At 39.3% G+C, this 24,779-nt stretch overlaps 1 protein-coding gene across 2 annotated transcripts in view; it reads left to right on the top strand.

The window, feature by feature from the left end:
* Window positions 1–24,779, top strand: part of LOC127449804 (microtubule-associated serine/threonine-protein kinase 1-like) — a 37,649-nt gene extending 12,870 nt beyond the window's left edge. For both annotated transcript variants that reach the window (XM_051713359.1, XM_051713360.1), the window contains 24 exons: window positions 1,501–1,576; window positions 1,712–1,781; window positions 2,232–2,392; window positions 4,197–4,272; window positions 4,648–4,857; window positions 7,081–7,182; window positions 7,832–7,964; window positions 8,046–8,113; window positions 8,975–9,051; window positions 9,435–9,643; window positions 10,647–10,785; window positions 11,456–11,588; window positions 13,107–13,272; window positions 13,643–13,744; window positions 13,863–13,985; window positions 14,068–14,177; window positions 14,297–14,451; window positions 15,032–15,276; window positions 15,702–15,914; window positions 18,911–19,140; window positions 19,254–19,376; window positions 19,604–19,740; window positions 19,821–20,008; window positions 20,644–24,779. In XM_051713359.1, the coding sequence (XP_051569319.1) occupies window positions 1,501–1,576; window positions 1,712–1,781; window positions 2,232–2,392; window positions 4,197–4,272; window positions 4,648–4,857; window positions 7,081–7,182; window positions 7,832–7,964; window positions 8,046–8,113; window positions 8,975–9,051; window positions 9,435–9,643; window positions 10,647–10,785; window positions 11,456–11,588; window positions 13,107–13,272; window positions 13,643–13,744; window positions 13,863–13,985; window positions 14,068–14,177; window positions 14,297–14,451; window positions 15,032–15,276; window positions 15,702–15,914; window positions 18,911–19,140; window positions 19,254–19,376; window positions 19,604–19,740; window positions 19,821–20,008; window positions 20,644–22,262 (4,865 nt within the window). In that variant the 3' untranslated portion in view covers window positions 22,263–24,779. The remainder of the gene's footprint in view (window positions 1–1,500; window positions 1,577–1,711; window positions 1,782–2,231; window positions 2,393–4,196; window positions 4,273–4,647; window positions 4,858–7,080; window positions 7,183–7,831; window positions 7,965–8,045; window positions 8,114–8,974; window positions 9,052–9,434; window positions 9,644–10,646; window positions 10,786–11,455; window positions 11,589–13,106; window positions 13,273–13,642; window positions 13,745–13,862; window positions 13,986–14,067; window positions 14,178–14,296; window positions 14,452–15,031; window positions 15,277–15,701; window positions 15,915–18,910; window positions 19,141–19,253; window positions 19,377–19,603; window positions 19,741–19,820; window positions 20,009–20,643) is intronic.

The following is a 24,779-nucleotide window of genomic DNA, read 5'->3' as shown; positions in this document are numbered from 1 at the left end:
CAGCTTGACCAAGGTGGTTTACCAGCAATAATCAGATTGACCTTGGTGCTTTACCAGCTCTAACCAGTTTGACCAAGGTGGTTTACCAGCTCTAACCAGTTTGACCAAGGTGGTTTACCAGCTCTAACCAGTTTGACCAAGGTGGTTTACCAGCAATAATCAGATTGACCTTGGTGCTTTACCAGCTCTAACCAGTTTGACCAAGGTGGTTTACCAGCTCTAACCAGTTTGACCAAGGTGGTTTACAGCTCTAACCAGTTTGACCAAGGTGGTTTACCAGCTCAAACCAGCTTGACCAAGGTGGTTTAACAGCTCAAAAAAGCTTGACCAAGGTGGTTTACCAGCAATAATCAGATTGTCCTTGGTGCTTTACCAGCTCTAACCAGTTTGACCAAGGTGGTTTACCAGCAATAATCAGACTGACCAAGGTGGTTTACCAGCTCTAACCAGCTTGACCAAGGTGTTTTACCAGCTCTAACCAGTTTGACCAAGGTGATTTACCAGCTCAAACCAGCTTGACAAAGGTGGTTTACCAGCAATAATCAGATTGACCTTGGTGCTTTACCAGCTCTAACCAGTTTGACCAAGGTGGTTTACCAGCTCTAACCAGTTTGACCAAGGTGGTTTACCAGCTCAAACCAGCTTGACCAAGGTGGTTTACCAGCTCAAAAAAAAGCTTGACCAAGGTGGTTTACCATCAATAATCAGATTGTCCTTGGTGCTTTACCAGCTCTAACCAGTTTGACCAAGGTGGTTTACCAGCTCAAACCAGCTTGACCAAGGTGCTTTACCAGCTCTAACCAGTTTCACTAAGGTGGTTTACCAGATCTAACCATATTGACAAAGATGGTTTACCTGCACTAGCCAGCTTGACCAAGGTGATTTACCAGCTATAACCAGCTTCACTAAGGTGATTTACCAAATCTAACCATCATGACTAATGTGGATTACTAGCTCTAACCAGCTTGACCAAAGTTGTCTACCAGTGATAATCAGATTGGCCACTGCCCCAACTGCTGATTGTGCAGCTCATCAACCTTCTTGGCCAACTTGGGTCATAAAAGACCAGCTTGGACCAGTTTAGCTGGATTTTCCAGAGGTTTTTGCATATGTTTTAACATATTTCAAGCTGGTTGTTTGTGGTAATTATCTAGTCAAGCTGGTTTAGGTTGTTAAACAACTGGATTACCTCCCAGTGAGGCTGGCCTGTCTGGTTTGAGCTGGTGAACCATCTTGCCCTTGCTTGAGGTTAGCTGGTTAACCAGTATTTTCCAAAATGCAGCTTGACCACCTAAAGCTTTTATGAGACGGTTTGTCCAGCAGGGGAAACTAACTTTTGGAAAAACTGATGCTAATCTTATTCAAATGAATCTTTGTCAGCAGCATGCAAGAAGAACTGGTTACTAGATTATTTTAGATGCTTCCACCATGAATGGAGTAATTTTGTGTACTTTAGGTTATTGTTTGACTTTGCTCCTGAGCCTCTTCTTGTCTACACAGGAAGTAGTCCCCTGGACAGCCCTCGTAATTTCTCTCCCAGCACGCCAGCTCATTTCTCTTTTGCTTCCTCAAGACGGTAAGTCCAATGACTTTTATTGTGTTTACACTCAGCTAATCATACTCGGTGTAGCTGATTTCAGGAGAGATGATGTCACGTTAACCATCTATCTGTCTATAATCTAAATATTAATCTGTCTGTCTGTCTGTCTAGCGATGGGCGTCGTTGGTCATTGGCATCTCTTCCGTCTTCTGGGTATGGAACCAACACACCCAGTTCAACGGTATTTCACTACACTGCTTACACGCATGCTCTCAGTATGTCTGTATGCATGTATTTGTTATATAACTCAATGAAAAGCAAGAGAGTAGTGAAGCAGGGTAAGCTGAATGACAGAAGAGAATAGAAAGGTCTGGAGCAGATGTTGTGCCTGTAGGAGATGTGTGATACAATAGATGATCAACATCTGTCGAGTGACACATCAGATGTGTTACTGCTGCTCTTTGATCACAAACACACACAAATACACTTCAGTGTTTTAGTCGTGGCTTATTTAAGGCAGTACATTGCACAACTACTTATTTTTACTAGTTGATTAGTAATCCAGAAAAGTAGTCAACTTGTTGGTGAATATTTGCATGGGATGCAGTTTATGGATAGAGGAATATTTTTCCAGGGAATAAATTAAATGCAATAAAAGTGTAGAATATAACTAATTTCTCTCTGTCTCTAGTCTTCCAGTTCCTCGCAGGAGCGATTGCATCAGTTGCCGTCTCAGCCGACCATGGATGAGCTGCACTTCTTGTCGAAACACTTCGGCAGCTCAGAAAGCATCACTGATGATGACGGGGGGCGCTGTTCACCCCACATAAGACCACGCTCACGCAGCCTCAGGTACAAACACACCAAACACCTGTTCATTAGGGGTGTAACGGGTCTCTGTGAAAAAAACATTTGCACTGCAGTAAGCATTTGCACTTGTTCATCTCAAGTCTAATGACTGATCTGGAGCACACGGTTTGATGAAGAAAACAGCCCCAGTTAATTCACCTGAATGGCTCTGTAGATGGATACACTTGTTGATACATAAGTTAAGGACTCTGACAAACAGTAACCATGGTGGTTACCACCGGGAGTGGTGGTGGCGTAGTGGAATAAAGCACTGAACTGGTAAGCCAAAGGTTGTTGGTTCAATCCCCACAGCCACCACCATTGTGTCCTTGAGCAAGGCACTTAACTCCAGGTTACTCCAGGGGGATTGTCCCTGTAATAAGTGCACTGTAAGTTGCTTTGGATAAAAGCGTCTGCCAAATGCATAAATGTAAATGTATTATAGTAATATTGTTGTAACTATGTGGTTATTTTTGTGGTTACTATGGTTTACTAAAAATACCATGGTCAAACTATGGTGTAGTAAAACCGTAGTGATTTTTCTTGAGTATCAAATTGAGTATTCTTACTCAAGTAGTATCTTTTTTGTTTTGAACATAAAGTATCAAGCACTGAACTGTCTCGAAACCGTGACCCTAAAACCGTGGTACAAACCGAACCATGAGACATTGGAAACGTTACACCCCTACTGTTTATCTAAGTAAATGAGGGCGTACCATAGATTTCTGTTGTTTTTATAAGAAGCTAACTGAGTACAGAATAACCTCTTTTGGCATAACGTTTTAGTCAACAAATTACACATTTTAGTTGACGATAACGTGCAAAACGCGTGTCAAACTATAACAGACCAAGTATTAATCAAATATTCATGCATTTAGAGAAATGTATAAACATTTATTCATTTAAACATGTGCAGTATCCAACATTTAAAAGATATAACTAAACACCTGGTTGTGAAAACCCGTACTTCTGATTTTTTTTTTATAAAATACATTTTTAAAATAAAATCAGTAATAAAGCACCTAAATCAGAAACAGGTTTGGGGGCCTGGGTAGGTCAGTGGTAAAGACGCTGGCTACCAGCCCTGGAGTTTGCTAGTTTGCTAGTTTGCTAGTTCGAATCCCAGGGCGTGCTGAGTGACTCCATCCAGGTCTCCTAAGCAACCAAATTGGCCTGGTTGCTAGGGAGGGTAGAGTCACATGGTGTAACCTCCTCATGGTTGCTATAATGTGGTTCGTTCTCGGTGGGGCGCGTGGTGAGTTGTGTGTGGATGCCGCGGTGGATGGCGTGAAGCCTCCACACGTGCTATGTCTCTGTGGCAACGCGTTCAACAAGCCACGTGATAAGATGCGCGGATTGATAAGATGCGCGGAGGCAACTGAGATTCGTCCTCTGCCACCTGGATTGAGGTGAATCACTATGTGACCATGAGGACTTAAAAGCACATTGGGAATTGGGCATTCCAAATTTGGAGAAAAAGGAGAAAAAAAAAAAAAAATGGGTTTGGAACAACATGAGGGGGAGTGAATAATGACAGAATTTTAATTTGTGGCTATTCCTTTAAAAAAAGAAGAATTTACTCTATTTATGAATCATTTTTACTGTTGAGGATGTCACCAAATGTCCCCAAAGGGAGGTTTTATCAGATTTAGTTCACTTCTGAGGACAAATTTGTCCCCAAAGTATAGCTACAGTACACACACACACACACACACACACACGCTTAAAACAACAAATACTCCAGTGTGTTTGGTAAGATAGTTTGTTTAAAACACACTCTCGCTCTGTCTCTGTCTTATGTGTGCAGTCCAGGTCGTTCTCACTCCTGTTACGACAATGAAATCGTCATGATGAATCATGTGTACAGAGAACGATTCCCCAAGGTAAAACACACACACACACACACACACACCCCTCCCACCTGTTTGTCACACCTGTCTACTTCTTCCTGTTCTCTGCCTTCTTCACTATACTCTGACTGTATGCCAACAATTGTCTCCTTTGTGTCTCATGAGCCATGAAAGAGCCAGTGTTCAGGAGTAATTAACTAAAAGTAACAATGCTATTCACTTGCTCAGCTGTTTTTCAGTAACAAGCTACTTTTTCCGAGGATGGCATGATGAAGTGCTATATTGCTGGTTTTTCTGTCACATTGTATTGCATACTCAGTTTTACAGTTGAGTGAACTGAATCAAATGCTCAAAACTTATCACGCCTCACCTGGTTTTCAAAAGCCTCTCTGTTTTTCTGTCTGTCAGGCCACGGCGCAGATGGAGGGTCGGCTGTGTGATTTCATCCAGTCGTATTGTCCTGAAAGTGTTCTGCCGTTAGCTGACGGGATCCTGAGCTTCATTCATCATCAGATCATCGAGCTGTCCAGAGACTGCCTGACTAAATCTGGAGAAGGTCTCATCACATCTGTTTACTTCTATGAGCTGCAGGAGAATCTGGAGAAACTGCTGGATGATGTGAGTTTATCAATGACAACACACCTGAAATCGAGTGAACCTCACGAAACCTGTCAAGAACATGTCCAGGTCATATTTCAAAACAAAATAATAATAATAATAATAAAAATGTATTTTGCTTAAAGAAAATGAAGCCTATTTTAGGACCATTACGTTTGTATTTTTGACATTTAGACATTATTTTCATGACAATTAAGAACAAATTCTCATTACTGTAATTAATCTCATTCTTATTGCTGTAATGGCAGAAAATATATTTAATATAGTTATTAGTAGCATATATATTTGTATATATATATATATATATATATATATATATATATATATATATATATATATATATAAAATTAGAATAAAATATATATATATAAATTATTGCATTAAAATAATGTTTTACTGTAATATAGTCAAATTACTATATACAGTAATGTGAATCTACATTCTGAGAGTAACCACACAAGTAAATATATATATATATATATATTATTTGTACCATATTTATTTGAAATATACAATATTAATTATTGTATCGCAAATAGCATTAATCAATAATGTTATATATAAAAATAGCTATATTTCAGTCATTTGAATCTATATTCTTAGAATTACCATATAAGAGAAATATTTAATATATTTATTTGTATCATATATATTTATAAACAGTATACATAGTAAGTAAAATATTGCTAAATATCACAGTTTTGAATCGCAATACACCAAAAATAAAGAACTGCAATAATATTGCATTGATGATATTATGATATATATATATATATATACATATACACTGGTGGCCAAAAGTTTGGAATAATGTACAGATTTTGCTCTTATGGAAATAAATTGGTACTTTTATTCAGCAAAGTGGCATTCAGCTGATCATAATGTATAGTCAGGACATTAATAATGTGAAAAATTACTATTACAATTTAAATAAAATGTTCAGAACTTCTTAAACGACTTCAAAGAGTTCTCATCAAAAAATCCTCCATGTGCAGCAATGACAGCTTTACAGATCCTTGACATTCTAGCTGTCAGTTTGTCCAGATACTCAGGTGACATTTCACCCCACACTTCCTGTAGCACTTGCCATAGATGTGTCTGTCTTGTCGGGCACTTCTCACGCACCTTACAGTCTAGCTGATCCCACAAAAGCTCAATGGGGTTAAGATCCATAACACTCTTTTCCAATTATCTGTTGTCCAATGTCTGTGTTTCTTTTCTTTTTGTTTTTCTGTTTCAAAAGTGGCTTTTTCTTTGCAATTCTTCCCATAAGGCCTGCACCCCTGAGTCTTCTCTTTACTGTTGTACATGAAACTGGTGTTGAGCGGGTAGAATTCAATGAAGCTGTCAGCTGAGGACATGTGAGGCGTCTATTTCTCAAACTAGAGACTCTGATGTACTTATCCTCTTGTTTAGTTGTACATCTGGTCTTCCACATCTCTTTCTGTCCTTGTTAGAGCCAGTTGTCCTTTGTCTTTGAAGACTGTAGTGTTCACCTTTTTATGAAATCTTCAGTTTTTTGGCAATTTCAAGCATTGTATAGCCTTCATTCCTCAAAACAATGATTGACTGACGAGTTTCTAGAGAAAGCTGTTTCTTTTTTGCCATTTTTGACCTAATATTGACCTTAAGACATGCCAGTCTATTGCATACTGTGGCAACTCAAAAACAAACACAAAGACAATGTTAAGCTTCATTTAACGAACCAAATATCTTTCAACTGTGTTTGATATAATGGCAAGTGATTTTCTAGTACCAAATGATCAGTATAGCATGATTACTCAAGGATAAGGTGTTGGAGTGATGGCTGCTGTCTAGATTTGATCAAAAATGACTTTTTTTCACATAGTGATGGTGCTGTTTTTTACATCAGTAATGTCCTGACTATACTTTACGATCAGCTGAATGCCACTTTGGTGAATTAAAGTACCAATTTCCTTCCGAAACAGCAAAACCTGTACATTATTCCAAACTTTTGGCCGCCTGTGTGTGTGTGTGTGTGTGTGTGTATATAAATATATATATATTGTATATATGAATTGTTGTATTACATTAATGTTTTACTATAATAGAGTAGAAATAATCATATTTGAGTCATTTGAATTTACTTTCGCTAATGATATGAAAATATAATATTCATATAATATGAAAAAAGTCTTAATATTTCCGTTTTGTTTCTTAAATAAATTAATCTTGTTTTAATCCCATCTCTCTCTGTCTCAGGCGTGTAAGCGATCAGAGAGTTCAGAGTTGACCTTCGTCACAGAGTTGGTGAAGAAACTGCTCTTCATCATCGCTCGACCTGCCCGACTTCTCGAGTGTCTGGTGAGAAAACACATTCTTCTGCTTGTTCGTTCATCCAAACAAGTTCACTCATTCACTCCTGTGTGACATCAGATTAAAGGAAATCTTTCAGACGTTTCAAACCATCCTGGACTCCAGCAACTAACAGAAACCAAATGATTCCCCTCCAAATCCAATTTTCACTCCACTTCAACTTCAGAACTTCTGTATTTTGTACAAGAATCACTACAGAAACTGAGTTCTCTGAAAAGAAAGCGAGACAGCTCATCCTGCGACTGCATTAGCATTTAGATTGGAAGTTGTGTTCACTCTGTGAGTGTGTTAAAGTTATCAGCTCTGACCTTAAATGACTCACTAGTTCTAATGCTGAGACAAGTTATTTAAAATGTTTCTGTCTTGCTTCCGGATTAAAGCAAATGAGTGCTCGTATCCCTGGTAGATAGTGACGTTCATAAAGCAAGTTGCTAGCAAAGGATGGGGGAGCATGTTCAGCTAATTACAATAAGGGAATATACTTGATTTCATTCATCTTCATTTATAGAGCTCTTTTAACAGTGGTTGCTGTTTTAACCCTGACTTCACAGCATAAAGTCTGTTATTTTGACTTTAAAGTCAGTAATGTGCTTCAGTGGAGCTGGCAGTGAAGGATGTTGTTCTGAAATGTGTTCAGGAGTTTAATCCTGAAGAGTTTTATCATCTGCTGGAGGCAGCTGAAGATCACGCTAAAGAAGGACACCTGATGAAGACAGACATCCCGCGGTACATCATCAGTCAGCTGGGACTCACACGAGATCCTCTGGAAGGTGAGACAGTCATAGACACACTGACATTATTGTACACTTTCGTAAATCAGTCTGTAACAATCTGTGACATCTGTGTTTCAGAGCTGGTCAGTCGTGAACATTACGACAGTGAGGGTCCTCTGACACCAGAGACAGATGATTCTGCAGAGGTGCGAACACACACACACACACACACATTTGTTTACATATCATTCTGCCAACTTCCCATTGTCTTCAATGGTTTTATGTTAAAGGAATAATTCACCCAAATATGATAATTCTCTCATCATTTACTCCCACTCATGCCGTGCCAAACCTGTATGACTTTCTTTCTTCTGCAGAACACAAACAAAGATATTTTGAAGGATGTATGAGTTGTTTTTGTCCATACAAATATAAGGCAATGGGGTCCAAACATTTAAGTGCTATAATAAAAGGAATCCATTTGACTCGAGTGGTTTAATCCATACATTTTTTTTTTTCATCCCAATTTGGAATTCCCAATGTGCTTTTAAGTCCTCGTGGTCGCGTATTGATTGGCCTCAGTCCGGGTGGCGGAAAACAAATCTCAGTTGCCTGCGCGTCTGAGATCGTCAACCCGCGCATCTTATCTCGTGGCTTGTTGAGCGCGTTGCCACGGAGACATAGCGCGTGTGGAGGCTTCACGCCATCCACCGCGGCAACCACGCTCAACTCACCACGTGTCCCACCAAGAGCGAACCACATTATAGTGACCATGAGGAGGTTACCCCATGTGACTCTACCCTCCCTAGCAACCGGGCCAATTTGGTTGCTTAGGAGACCTGGCTGGAGTCACTCAGCATGCCCTGGGATTCTAACTAGTGAACTCCAAGGGTGGTAGCCAGCGTCTTGAGGTAGCTCAGTGTCGCTGAGATGATTTAGTCCATTTCAAAAACTGAAGGAGCTGGATTGGAGTTTATGGTTTCTAGAGGACAAGAGTTTCGTGTGTATCACAAGAGGATAGTGACGTCCTGTGTATATGAGTGTAAAATGGTTTTCTGTTTTTTCAGGGTAAATTGAAACCCATGAAGCCGCCAGAAGAGAGTGATTTTCAGACCATCAAGCTGATCAGTAATGGAGCCTATGGGTAATCAACACATAAAAGCATAAACACATACATGTACACTTGTTTCACTTTATTAGTAAGGATGAAATATTTAACCTAATACGTAACCTTACCCCTACCCCTTTAAAACACGATTTTGCCAATTTATGAGACTTTGAAATAGTAATGACTGCTGAAAATGCCCTCAGTAGTCGGTTTTCATCCTTTTGTCACTCTGACTTCTCTTTTTGACTTGATTGAGTGACCATGTTTAATGCACAAGAATGGTCAGAATAATCTGAATTTGGTCATAGTTTAGTTAAACATGTCAGTCATTCTGGATACAAATCCATGTGTCAAAATATCCAAATAAAACACAGAGATGTGGTAAAACTGTGATGAAGATGATGTGCTGTGTTTGTCAGTGCGGTGTATTTGGTTCGTCACGTGGAGACTCGACAGCGCTTCGCCATGAAGAAAATCAACAAACAGAACCTGATTCTGAGGAACCAGATCCAGCAGGCGTTTGTGGAGCGAGACATCCTGACATTCGCAGAGAACCCGTTTGTGGTCGGCATGTTCTGCTCGTTTGAGACCAGACGACACCTGTGTATGGTGCTGGAATATGTGGAGGGTGAGTCTCATACACACGTGTAGCTTGATGTGTACACATTGTTTGAATATGATCTAATAATTTCCATACAATAAGCTAATTGTAATGACTACAGACTAACTAACCCCAGTGCACACCCTAGCTCTACCTCTAAATGAAAACTTAAAATTTGTTTTGAAAGTTTTTGGCACCATTCGGAGTAAATTCTAGAGACTGTTGTGTGTGAAAATCTCAGAAATACTCAAACCCGCCCATCTGGCACCAACAATCATGCCACGGTCCAAATCACTGAGATCACATTTTTTCCCCATTCTGATGGTTGATGTGAACATTAACTGAAGCTCCTGACCCGTATCTGCATGATTTTATGAATTGCACTGCTGCCACACGATTGGCTGATTAGATAATCGCATGGATGATTGTTGGTGCCAGATGGGCTGGTTTGAGTATTTCTGGGATTTTCATGCACAACAGTCTCTTGAATTTACTCCGAATGGTGCCAAAAACAAAAAACCTCCAGTGAGCGGCAGTTCTGTGGACGGAAACACCTTGTTGATGAGAGAGGTCAACAGAGAATGGCCAGACTGGTTTGAACTGACAAAGTCTACGGTAACTCAGATAACCGCTCTGTACAATTGTGGTGAGAAGAATATCATCTCTGAATGTTATTCTGAGATGTGTGTTGGTGCTGTTTTGGTGGCATGAGGGGGACCTACACAATATTTGGCAGGTGGTTTTAATGTTGTGGCTGATTGGTGTATATGCAGTATGCAGCAAAGAGTGTTTAAAATAGTAGTATGCTACGTTTTTGTCACATAACATTGCATCTTATTGGCATATAGTTATCATCCCATAAATAAATATAGCTATTTAAAAAAAAAAATCTAATTCTGTGTAAAAATGTCTATTTTTCAGATTCCGGTCTAGAAAAGAGATGTTTAAATTCGCAATTGATATTTTTATGCTAGTATGTGAACTCTGCATGTTTTTGAGGTTTTTGAACACAGTTGTGTTTGGGATTCAGGAGGCGACTGTGCTGCGTTGCTGAAAAATATTGGAGCGTTGCCGGTGGAGATGGCGCGCATGTACTTCGCCGAAACTGTCCTGGCGCTCGAGTACATCCACAACTATGGCATCGTGCACAGAGACCTCAAACCTGACAAGTAAGACTGTGCCACCTAGTGGATAGGAGTTCAAAATCAGTTAGAAACAGACTAACAAGGGGGCCTGGGTAGCTCAGCGAGTAACGACACTGACTACCACCCCTGGTGGCACGAGTTTGAATCCAGGGCGTGCTGAGTGACTCCAGTCAGGTCTCCTAAGCAACCAAATTGGCCCGGTTGCTAGGGAGGGTAAAATCACATGGGGTAATCTCCTCGTGGTCGCTATAATGTGGTTCTCGCTCTCGGTGGGGCGCGTGGTGAGTTGTGCATGGATGCCGCGGAGAATAGCGTGCAGCCTCCACATTCGCTATGTCTCCGCAGTAACACGCCCAACAAGCCACGTGATGAGATGCGCGGATTGACGGTCTCAGACGCAGAGGCAACTGAGATTCGTCCTCTGCCACCCAGATTGAGGCGAGTCACTACGCCACCACGATGACTTGAAGCGCATTGGGGATTGGGCATTTCCAAATTGGAAAAAAAAAACAGAGTAACATATACGCAAACAGAGTTTGATTTGTTTAGTACTTTTTAATTGCAACGTAATATCGTAACTTTGCTCTCATTGTGAAATGTGGAAAATAGCCATAATAAACATAGTAGTTGTGTTCAAACCTTTGGCTGGTAGTGTACAATGAAAGATTTGTCTCACTTCATCTCTCTGCATCAGTCTGTTGATCACGTCGATGGGTCACATTAAACTCACTGATTTCGGTTTGTCTAAAATGGGTCTCATGAGTTTGACCACAAACCTGTATGAGGGCCACATCGAGAAAGACACCAGAGAGTTCCTGGACAAACAGGTACGAGAACACATCATCTGTCCCTGATAATATTTTATATTCTATTATAAAGACAGCATGGAATGATTTGACGAGTGCAGTTTTCTACTGTTTTTCAACTGAAACAGGAAGTTAGGGTGTGACATATCGAACATGGTGTCATTCATATTTTTGTTTCGTTTTCCCAAAATAGAAAGACTGTAAATATTAAATGTGTACATTTTGCTAAACTTGTATTTAGGAGCACACTAGCATATAGCTAATAGACATGAACGAAAAGACACAATTTTAAGGGGTACTTGAGAAATTTGCAAACGCATATATTGTGTGCCTGTTTAATGTTGTTAGTTATGTTGACTTGACAAAGACCAAATCAGACTTTTTTGGACAGCGAATGATCAAAATCGGGAAAAATCGTATAAACTTACACTGACGGAATGTTCAAACTGGCCAACGGAATGCTCGTTAATTCAAACGCCAACTGTCAAAAATTCAAATGTAAACAAACCCACAAAGAGCCTTTAATCTGCTCTCTCTCTATCTATCTGTCTGTCTGATTTAGGGCTGGGCGATATGTAAAAAATATTTTAGCGATAATCGTCGTAAAAATATCGCGATATACGATTATATCGTCAACCCCTCTGCCGAGGGTTGGTGAATTATTTTTGCTTGTTGATTTTGCTTTAAAAATTGAATTGTATTCATTTATTGAAACATGAAAAAGATAAACAAAAGACATTTCTAAATTCAAATTGCACTTTAAACTTAAATAAAAGTGATCAAACAATCTTATTTAACAACCTCCTCAAATCCAAACATTTACCATCTCTAACGGCTCCATTTGCCATCACGCACGCATTCGGCAACGACAACAGGTGGAAAATTACTAATAGCCTACAGATTAAGAGTTAAAGACAATTATAAATGTAAATACAATAATAATCATAATAAATATGCCTAATAAATTCCATAATGTTCCCAAAATAATATTGCCAAATGTGTGGCACGTTTGAATCGAATTTGTGTTTGTATTGCGTTTTGGTAATACAGTTAATGCTGCCTGAAGAAAACAAAATAAAACTACATTTTAGGTTCAAGGTGAACGTGTCTTGTAATACTTTGATTTAATCACTTTCATCTTTGTTTCTTTAATACAAAGATACATATTACTGAACCTGCAGAGTAGCGTTCACAATGCATGCTAACCGTGAGGAAATAAAGTGAACTAAACTCACAGCACCTCATGAGATAATTTGTCGCAATCGGCATCGGGATCTTTGTAAGACATCGATATCATCGTCCTATCATCGAAGCCGTAGTATGTCTTGCCATAATGTCTGTATAATCATCATACTTAATACTAGTTCAAACTTTTAGACAAGGCTTTGACAAGCTAACATTTACCCATCTAAAACACATATTATACAAATGCTTATTGTAACAAAGTTTCTCTTATGAAGTTGTCACGTTTATATCTACCTTCTCCTTTGTCGGGTGGTTCGATTGACATCTGATGTGTCCTTTGACCTCTGACCCCAGGTTTGTGGTACCCCGGAGTACATTGCCCCTGAGGTGATTCTGCGTCAGGGTTACGGGAAGCCGGTGGACTGGTGGGCGATGGGCATCATCCTCTATGAGTTCTTGGTGGGCTGCGTGCCGTTCTTTGGTGACACACCTGAGGAACTGTTTGGTCAGGTGATCTCAGGTAAGATCAGTCTACAAAATTAAATCTATAACTTTTTCTACTTTTTAAAATAATCTTATTTTTAATTGGGAAAGATTGTAATGTGATTACTAGGTTAATCTGAACAGTAATTACTCATTACTTAATGTACAATATATCTCTGAAACCCAAATCAACCTTTATCAGATGGACGATAATTATTGGACAAGTATGATTAAAAATTGTGCACCAAATTATCCTTTTAACATCAAATCAGTCGTAACGCAGTTACACGTAGGTGCTGTATAAGCTTGCAGTTTGTAATGTATTAACTACAACATTGACTGTGATGGGCACATACGACAACACACAATAATTGTGTGTGTGTGTGTGTGTGTGTGTGTGTGTGTAGATGAGATAGTGTGGCCTGAAGATGATGAAGCTCTTCCTCTTGACGCTCAGCACCTGATCTCATCTCTTCTGCAGACCAATCCACTGCTCAGACTGGGCACAGGTGACATCACACACCTGCAGTCATGTGACCCACTATACACTGTTTGATATACAGATATACTGTTACTCTGACTTCCAGTCATGTCAAGATTAGATCTGTTGTGTGTTTGTTTATTCAGGTGGAGCGTTTGAGGTGAAACAGCACCAGTTCTTCTATGATCTGGACTGGAGTGGTCTGCTCCGGCAGAAAGCTGAGTTCATTCCACACTTGGAGTCTGAAGAGGACACAAGCTACTTCGACAGTGAGTCACTGACACTGATTGTGTGGGTTCATGTCATTGTCTGTTAGTTTGCATTAGCTTGTAACACGTCTGTCTCTTTTAGCACGATCAGAGCGATTTCACCATGTTCACTCGTACGATGAAGACGACACAAATGATGACGAGCCGGTGGAGATTCACCGTTTCTCATCCTGTTCTCCACGATTCAGCAAGGTTCAACATCTCCCTCCTCTCTTTCTGAATCGTTATTTTTGACTCTAAATATTAAACTGGGATTGGAGAAATTATTACACAATATTGATTCCGCTAATCTATTTATGTGTGAATGACAGGTGTACAGCAGCATGGAGCATCTGTCCCAGCTGGAACACAAACCTGTGGTGACCCGCAGAGAGCCTAAAGGTCACCGACAAGATCGATCAAAGAGAGAGAGTCTGGGCAGCTTGACGCTCCGAGACAAGACCTGGAGAACCGGATCTCCTGAGATGTAAGACATCGAGATGGGCATTTTAGCCATTGTAACAGGTTCAGGATGGGCAAGGAGGAGGCAGGAACCGGCAGAACAGTCAACATAACTTTAATAACGTAAAAGAACTGAAACATAACATAAAACACATAGACGCACACACACAGCATCTATGTGTGTCTCTCTCTCTCTCTCGAACTGACGCCCCCGGCTCGTCTTTATCCCCCTCCCGGTTGATTAGGTGACTCAGCGCCGGCCGTGCACCTTCACGGCCCGGCCACGCCCTCCTCGTCGTCACAGCCATCTTGTCTATACAAGTGTTGGACTGATAAATTAACTTATTCTGGGTATTTTCAACCATTTTTAGGGGGAATTATATTCTGTTGGTCTATGTACATGAGTCAGACAGACGTCTCACTGTTTTTAAGCATCTCGCGCAATATGTGGCATGTTTTTTTAAGATGCTGTGTCAAGTTAAAAATAGTTAAACTCTGTTCTGTTAAGGAGTTTTCCTTAAACTCCGTTTTTTTTTTAAACAATGTGGTAGCATTTTAATCAGAAATCATTGTGTGCTTTAACTTTCTTTTGTCTCTCTGTGTAGGAAGCGCTTGTCATGCTCAGAGTCGTCGTTTACTGAAACGGACTCCAGTCCTCCTGGTGTGCGCCGTCGTTTCTCTGCGCTCATGGACACGCACCGCTTCGCTTTTCCACTAGAAGGCGACGGTGAGATGCACACGCGGCAGCCGCCAGTCAAAGTCAGGGGCTCGTCACTAGAGGGCGCCAGTATTGCGGCCGCATCCGGACTCGCGGAGTCCAGTTCAACTCCAATAGTGGGATATACTGGAGGTGAATTTTGATTGTCAGTTATATGTTATCAGAACAGACGCAGTTCAGGTTAGACGCCAGATTTCATGTGTCGGTAATGGCAGCTGATTTGTCGAGGCTGTGATGAATAGATGTACAGACTGTTTAATGTGTTGTGCATACAGTATGGGTGACAATCATTCAGTCAATTAAATATTGAAAATACATCTTTCCAAAAAAGTACTACTATGGAAAACATAGGTTGTGAAAATTAGACATGACCTAGGACAGCAACACTGCAGAAATGTCCTTTCACTTGTCACGGATGTTATGACGAAAACACAGATTAACATGAAAAAGTCCGTCTTTTTTTTTTTTTTGCCTGGTTAAGAGACAGTGAAAGACAGTATGACATATTTTTGCCATACATTTATATTAATTTTCCTTTTCACCTCGGTGTTCCTTAGATAAGCTGCTGCGGCCGGCGGATGCTGCCATGGCAACAGCGCCCCTACATGTGCCGGACTCATTTGGACCTCGAGTCGGAACTGACATCATTTTACGAAGAGCGCGACATCATCAGCTCCCGACAGACAGTGAGAAACGAACTGCCACTCGCTCTGGAACCAAGGTCATAAAGTCTGCATCTGCCACGGCCCTGTCTGTTATTATACCTGCAGGTAAGACCTGCGGCCACTAGGGGCAGAGTTGAGCTTTAACGTAGTGCAGAGCCGCTCAGTGTGACTCATTTATGTGTAAATCGTTTGAATGCAATAATCTATGTAATAATGGTTTAACGAACAATTTACACAGAATGTGTTTCATCAATGATCAAAACACTAAATTGTTAAATTATTTGTAATATTTCATTTTCGACAGACAAACTGTAAATTGTTCAAAAATCCATTCTCTAGTAAATAGCTAAATGCAAATGTCTGTGTAAATCATTTGCATGCAGCAATATGCGTAAAATTGTTTTTGCGTGCTCAAAACTTTTAATCCTTCTCCAAGTCTCATACAGAGAAAACACCATCATGAGCATCGCACGCTCTGTTTGTAGCAGATGACAATTGGTCAAAAGAGATGCATACTACCAGGTGTTAATGGTGATGATACCTGTTAATACGCATCTTAATACCAATTAACAGGGCACACATACACATGCAGCGGGAGTGTGTGTGAGAGAGACAGTGAAGTCAAAACTGATGCACTAGGTGAAAATGTTTTCTTATTTTTTATATTTATATCAATCTTTAAAAAAATCGGTAAATGACAGAGAATTTTCGGTTGACGCAACCCCTGAGTGCAAATTTACATTGTAGCATGAGGCACATACAGAGTACATACTTATTTCATTAAATAGCAGCCTTTTGCTGTTCAATAATCACTTTGAAAATAAAACATCTGTCAAAATAAAACATCTGTCAAAATAAAAGCTCTATCAAAATACAACATCTGTCAAAATAAAACATCTGTCAAAATAAAAGCTCTGTCAAAATAAAGCATCTGTCAAAATAAAGCATCTGTCAAAATAAAACATGTCAAAATAAAAGCGCTGTCAAAATAAAACATCTGTCAAAATAAAACATCTGTCAAAATAAAGCATCTGTCAAAATAAAACATGTCAAAATAAAAGCGCTGTCAAAATAAAGCATCTGTCAAAATAAAGCATCTGTCAAAATAAAACATGTCAAAATAAAAGCTCTATCAAAATAAAGCATCTGTCAAAATAAAACATCTGTCAAAATAAAGCATCTGTCAAAATAAAAGCTCTATCAAAATAAAGCATCTGTCAAAATAAAGCATCTGTCAAAATAAAACATCTGTCAAAATAAAACATCTGTCAAAATAAAGCATCTGTCAAAATAAAGCATCTGTCAAAATAAAGCATCTGTCAAAATAAAACATCTGTCAAAATAAAAGCTCTATCAAAATAAAACATCTGTCAAAATAAAACATCTATCAAAATAAAACATCTGTCAAAATAAAACATCTATCAAAATAAAACATCTGTCAAAATAAAAGCTCTATCATAATAAAGCATCTGTCAAAATAAAAGCTCTGTCAAAATAAAGCATCTGTCAAAATAAAGCATCTGTCAAAATAAAAGCTCTATCAAAATAAAGCATCTGTCAAAATAAAGCATCTGTCAAAATAAAAGCTCTATCAAAATAAAGCATCTGTCAAAATAAAAGCTCTATCAAAATAAAACATCTGTCAAAATAAAACATCTATCAAAATAAAACATCTGTCAAAATAAAACATTATCAAAATAAAACATCTGTCAAAATAAAAGCTCTATCATAATAAAGCATCTGTCAAAATAAAAGCTCTGTCAAAATAAAGCATCTGTCAAAATAAAGCATCTGTCAAAATAAAAGCTCTATCAAAATAAAGCATCTGTCAAAATAAAGCATCTGTCAAAATAAAAGCTCTATCAAAATAAAGCATCTGTCAAAATAAAAGCTCTATCAAAATAAAGCATCTGTCAAAATAAAACATCTGTCAAAATAAAAGCTCTATCAAAATAAAGCATCTGTCAAAATAAAGCATCTGTCAAAATAAAACATCTGTCAAAATAAAGCATCTGTCAAAATAAAACATCTGTCAAAATAAAACATCAGTCAAAATAAAAGCTCTATCAAAATAAAACATCTGTCAAAATAAAAGCTCTATCAAAATAAAACATCTGTCAAAATAAAAGCTGTCAAAATAAAAGCATCAGTCAAAATAAAACATCTGTCAAAATAAAGCATCTGTCAAAATAAAACATCTGTCAAAATAAAACATCTCAAAATAAAGCATCTGTCAAAATAAAGCATCTGTCAAAATAAAAGCTCTATCAAAATAAAACATCTGTCAAAATAAAAGCTCTATCAAAATAAAACATCTGTCAAAATAAAAGCTGTCAAAATAAAAGCATCAGTCAAAATAAAACATCTGTCAAAATAAAGCATCTGTCAAAATAAAACATCTGTCAAAATAAAACATCTCAAAATAAAGCATCTGTCAAAATAAAACATCTGTCAAAATAAAACATCTCAAAATAAAGCATCTGTCAAAATAAAACATCTGTCAAAATAAAACATCTGTCAAAATAAAGCATCTGTCAAAATAAAACATCTGTCAAAATAAAAGCTGTCAAAATAAAAGCTGTCAAAATAAAACATCTCAAAATAAAACATCTGTCAAAAAAAAGCTATGTATGAAAAAGTATGACAGAAATATGTCACTAATGTAAAGTTATGTAATATTCACAGTTGTACTACTACAAATAATAATAATAAATCAGTAGTATTGTATTATACATCTGTGATGCTCCGTTATGCTTCACTTTATTTGACAAAATATAACTCCAATGTTGTCATTTGGATTGTGCTGTGAGGTTCTGTATATAAGCAGTTAATTTGATCAAAAAATAATACAATATTATGTTAAAAAATTAATTGTTATATTTTCATTTGATTAAAGTTTGAATGAATTCATTTATTTAAACACCATTTTGATGATACAATTTAAATAAACTGTTGAAATGGAGTTCAGAAAAAACAACAACAAAAAACAGGTATTGGGACATCCCTATTATTTACTAAATACATGATATACCGTGGACATCTCTATGTATGAGTTTTTGCCTAATTATTACGTTTGTTTGATTGATTTATTTCTACCGCAGTCGAGCAGCATGGTACGTCTCCATTGGCCAGTCCCATGTCCCCTCGTTCCATCTCGTCCAATCCCTCATCCCGTGACTCATCTCCGAGCCGTGACTACTCGCCTACGGTTAACGTTCTGAGATCTCCAATCACCATTCAACGCTCTGGGAAGAAGTATGGCTTCACGCTGCGTGCCATCAGAGTCTACATGGGTGACAGCAACGTGTACAGCGTACACCACATGGTCTGGGTACGAACACGTTCTTGAACTGTCACGCCACTCAAATCTCATTGATAGCTGAAGTATTTGACGAATCACATGATTATATTATAACTGATTGTATTGCATTGTTCCAATATTAGCATGTGGAGTGTGGTGGACCGGCCCAGGAGGCAGGTCTTTGTGCCGGTGACCTCATCACCCATGTGAACGGAGAATCTGTGCACGGATTAGTCCACACAGAAGTGGTGGAGCTCATTCTAAAGGTACAGATTTCAATTAGGTGAATCTAACAAAAACTGTCAAGAACTCTTAAGAAAATTGAGCACACCTTCCTCAAATTTTCATTACTGTAATATAAAATCAAGTAATGATATATTATTTATGTTGTAAAGTACATTTGTAGATATATGATCCAATAACATGTGTTTTGTAATGGTGGCATGAAAAAATAACACACAAAAATTTTAACATGGTAAATTTGACTTTTCAGAGTGGCAGTAAAGTAACAGTGACAACGACTCCATTTGAGAACACGTCTATAAAGATTGGACCGGCACGGAAACTCAGCTACAAAGCCAAGATGGCCAGACGCAACAAGAAGTCAATCGCTAAAGATGGACAGGAAAGGTAAGAAAGACATAATAAACTCCTCATACCCACAGTTGCACAATTTTATCACAATGATCATTTCTCTCTCTTTTTTGCAGTAAGAAGCAAAGCTCTCTCTTTCGTAAAATCACCAAGCAGTCAAACCTGCTTCACACCAGTCGTAGTCTGTCATCTCTGAATCGCTCGCTGTCGTCTGGAGACAGTCTGCCTGGATCACCGACCCATAACCTGTCTGCCCGCTCACCTACACAGACGTACCGCTCCCCACCAGACTCCGCCCACCTCGGTCAGTGCTCCGCCCACTGCTTTATCATGTAGTATAAATGCCTGTCAGATATGAAATACCATTGGCGAGATCTGTGGTGACGTTTGTTCAGTTTTTCGAGACCACATACTGCATTCACATACTTGCATAGTGTATGTTTTGCAGCTAAGTTTTTTAGTAGCTGTTGAACCATTTTTATTTGTATTGATTTGTATTGGTTTCAAAAATAACTAAAAAAAGAAACAATTTGCCATAATATTGGGCTTTATTCATAATGAAACACTAGCAGAACCTCTGTGTAAATTGCTCACAAAACATTTTTATTCGTTGTCCCATTGAATAATTGCGACAGTTCACTTAAGAATGGTTGTACATATGATAAACACAAGAATACCTTCTGCTCATGTTTCTTGAATAAAACAGAGTTTTGATATAAATTTGCTGCCTCACAGTATGTACTTGATTGACGCTTGACCTTCTCAAGTTGATATTTGTATGGCGTGTGGCATCTCTTTCCATTCATATCAACTAAATTAGCCTTTGATATTTTGAATTGAGTCAGGGCTTTAGTGTTGTGACTTTTAAATGTGGATTATCATGTGACCTCTCATGTTCTGACCCAAATTCATCTGACCCTTTTGGTTCTCTCCTATCAGGCATGTCATCTCAGAGCAGCTCTCCCGCTTCCAGCACACCAAACTCTCCCGCCACCTCACAGCACATGCGGCCAAGCTCGCTGTACGGTCTCTCTCCTAAACTCCACCGTCAGTACCGATCTGCTCGCTGCAAATCTGCCGGGAATATTCCTCTCTCCCCATTGGCTCACACGCCGTCCCCCACCTCCTCTTCCCCACCTCCCATTGCTGGACACACCTTCGGCAGCTCCAACACCACCCAGGCATTCCCTGCTAAGCTCCACGCCTCTCCTCCAATAACTCGCCCACGCCCCAAGAGCGCAGAACCGCCCCGTTCCCCTCTCCTCCAGCGGGTGCAGTCCACTGAGAAACTCGGCCCATCTCCTTCACCATCGTTCCCTTCATCCTCGTCTTCAGTGTGCACAGACAGGAAGGGAGGGCTTTGCGTGTCCATGCGGAAGCACGGTTTGGAGGTTGTGCATACAGAATACCGCCGGGACTCGTTCCACTGCGAGCACGCCCTCCAAAGCCTGTTGGAGATCGAAGGAGAGAACACACCAGGGGCACCACCCTCTCCACCTGACCAGACACCCACTCACGTGCCCGTTAAGGACGCACTGAGTCCGGCAAGGCAACTTGTGAAGCACGACTCAATGGTGGGTCGAGACTCTGGGGCCAAAGATGAAGCGAGACAACTTGGCACAAGTGAAGCAAAGGAAAGAACCATCTCGAAAACTGAACCAACAACAACTAACAATACTAGGGATACTAAAGCAACCCATTTGGGTGAAGCCACCCAAAAGGCTAAAGTTGTATCCAAGTCCGAGTCTAGTCAAGCCTCAAGTGGAGTCGTCTCTGCAGGGAAAGAAGTTGGCAAGGATGCAGGAAAAAGTGAATCCCTTAGAGTGGACACATGCACCATGGAATGTGACCCTAAAACCCCAGACCGTACATCAGTTGGACAGTGTTCTGGAGCACAGGAACTAAAACCCCATAGTCTTCAAATAGAAAGTTCTAAAAGTCTTGAGAAAGGCAAAGATGCTGGTAAAGGCCCTGCAAAGGATAAAACCTCTTCATCCCAGACAGCAGTTCCAGAGACAAGCAAGTCTGGTAGAGGCACTCTAAATCCAGAAGTGAGTGTCAACCAAGAGGGGTCTAGATTAGGTTCAGTTGTCACTCCTAAAGTTTCAGCACTTCAAGCACCTCCGGTCTCAACAGCAGAACTTGCTCAGTCCAAACTCAGTGAAGGTACAGTTCTAACCCCATTGAGTTCAACCAGAGGATTTCAAGTGGAGAGGTATCACTTGGAGGCGGTGGAGGAGACTCCAACCTCTCCTTCCCCAACCATCAGGTCACCATCTTCAAGCAAGTCCCGTGCTGTGTCACCTGGTGACAAGTCGAGCTTTGTGACGCAGCTTACAAGTGTGGCTAAAACTGTGCTGGGACCCATGAAGTTGGGTTCTCAGGATGGCGGGAAGGCCAAGGACAGCGGCTCCAAAGCCAACGAGGACAAACGAGCCGCTACATTGGGAAAATCCGAGGCCTCTTCCGGGAGTCGACGTGGATTGACAGGAACTTGGCCTGGCCCTGGATCCTCAAAGTCAGAAAAGTCATCAAAGAGCTCTTCCAAGCATTCGTAATTTTCATTTTGAATGGGTATTAAGGACTTGGAATGGGATGCATTCCCAGTGCTTGTCCAAAAAAACTGTTCGAAAAACACTACAGCCATCAAACCAACACTTATTTCCTAGAAATTGCAAGAAAAGATCTTATACAAAACAAGGTGCTTCAAATTGACCGCTATCGAACATGTTTTGTTTGTGCATATAGCGTATGAACGTGCACCCTCATATGTTGATGTAGAACAAACCAGTATGTCTCTCTAGATGCATGTTACATGTATATTGTGAATAGACGAGTAAAAAAAAAAATCAGATATGAAAAACAAAACAAAGACCTAATGCTAGTGAAAACTGCACATCCAAACATTCCCGCCCGGTCTATAGAGGGCGTGGCCTCTCAGTCATCACCATATCAATCAATCAGTTTGTCAAATGTAGAAATGAGAGGTAGCTAAAGTGTTTACCTAGTGACCGACACAGTAGATCTGCACGATCTCATTCCAGTACCTCAACTATACTGTTAAACTGCCAACAGTAGCACTAACCTCATACAAGAGGCAACAGACCTAGAGATAGCAGAAAGGTTAACCAGAGGCTTGGGAGTGTCTTAAACTTGTTGCTCTAAATAGGAAATGATTGTTGCACATGGACAGAGTCGTGTTGAAGTGCTCATTACTGTTGTCTTAATTACATTTGCACTGAAAAGACCCCTCAAAAATTCCTGGATAAAAGGAAGACAGATTTCTAGAGTTAAAATTAGCCTCTCTGAGACCGTCCAGGGTAAAACCTCAACGGCAGCATTGTCATTTAATGAGACTGAGATTATTAGATGAACTCTGTAAAGAAATGGGTCAATGCGATGTCTTCAGGTTGAGAGAATACTATGGCTATGTTCAGAATGGAATACTAGCGTACTACTTACTGCAGACTGTGCAGTACATACGGTTTACTGCATACTATTTAAAAATAGTATGCAAAAACAGTATGCATTATTCAATTATTCACATTTTAAACAGTAGTATGCTACAGTACATCGTTGTCAAAGGGCAATACTGTTAAATTCAGTCAGTAGCGTCAAGTTAACATTTCAGAAAAGCTATTTAGCAATTTAATCCAGTGTTATGTAAATATGTTTTAACTTTTGGCAGTTCGATAAACGTATTTAATGCATTCAGAAAATTAGAATACAATGCAAAGTATACTATAATACAGGAAATGTAAGGAGAGTCCGTCTTTGACTGTTGCATTGGGTCTCTGTTTTTTTTAGCATTTCGTGCAGGAGCACCTGCATTTTTTGGATGCGGTGTCGGGTTAAAAGTAACTTGGAAATGTGTCTTGTGTTCTGTTATAATTAATGCGCTGCATCTAGCTTTTTTTCAGGGCAAAAACATGTTCGGTGTAAAGGACCCTTAAGAGTAGCATGATAGTATGCTTTTTTGAACATAGCCTATAGGCCAGTAAATGCACTGTGGAGTATAGACTTGAATTCTTATCAATCTGATGAAGCCTAAAATGTTCTAAAGTATATATGCAGAAGAGTTGGTGAAGTGGTACATAGTGTGTAGATGTGTTTAAATTCATTCAGGGCTTTTAATTCACTTTTACTACATATTGATCTTTATGTCCTACTTTTATATACATTTATAACGTAATGAATTAACCCGTAAATGTCGTGTGGTTTGCAAGAGATAGCTTCAGAATACATGCATAGAAATATATGTTTACACGTAGTCACTCACGTTTGTGTGAAAATCCTTTGGAGACTTTCTGTGTATCGAATCTAGTGATGTCATGCAAATGCATCGATTATCTTCCAAATCAGTTGATCCATGAATGACTTTTTTGGCAATAAAGGACTTTACTCTTTACCCAAAAATTAATTAGCAGAGAGACACACAGCATGGCATTTCCCTGGACCTCCATTTAAATACCATGGTACATGAATTTGGTAATCATTCAGTACCGTGGTATATAAAAGTAGCATGGTATTACCATCTGATACAGTCATTGTACTGTGATAACACCACAGTACTGTTTTGTAAGGGCAGTGCCATCTTTGAAATGTTTATAATATTTGGGTAGTGTGTATATGCCTTTATGTTTTCAGGTTGATTCGGCTGAAAAGTGTGTGTTCAGTAGTGTGTATGTTTAAGATCGTAAGTGTCAGTTGTTCGTCCGTGTGTTTTAGATTGTGTAGGCATAGTGTTTCCCTGAAAACACAGTTACTTGTGCAATGAGTTCAAGCAATGTTACAGAATGCACTTTATTGATTTATCTCTGTATATTGATTTATTTTATATATTTTTTGAATTATTTTTGCCCTGTTTGTTTTTTAAAATGGGAAGTAGTATGTCGCTCTTCAAAACTGTTACGCTGCTCTGCATAAATCTTCCTCACACGGTTTTCCCTATGACGTTTTTGTACATTAACGTCTTATGTCATTGTTTATTTACAGTTTTGTATGATTTCTCACCTCAGGCAATGTTATAAACCAATGCAATTTAAAAAAATGAAATAAAGTGCAGTAAATTAAAA

The sequence above is a fragment of the Myxocyprinus asiaticus genome, chromosome 13 (assembly GCF_019703515.2).
Source record: "Myxocyprinus asiaticus isolate MX2 ecotype Aquarium Trade chromosome 13, UBuf_Myxa_2, whole genome shotgun sequence".
NCBI classification, from domain to species: Eukaryota; Metazoa; Chordata; class Actinopteri; order Cypriniformes; family Catostomidae; genus Myxocyprinus; species Myxocyprinus asiaticus.
The sequence above is the reverse complement of the archived record's forward strand: the minus strand, read 5'-3'. Positions and strand labels throughout refer to the sequence as shown.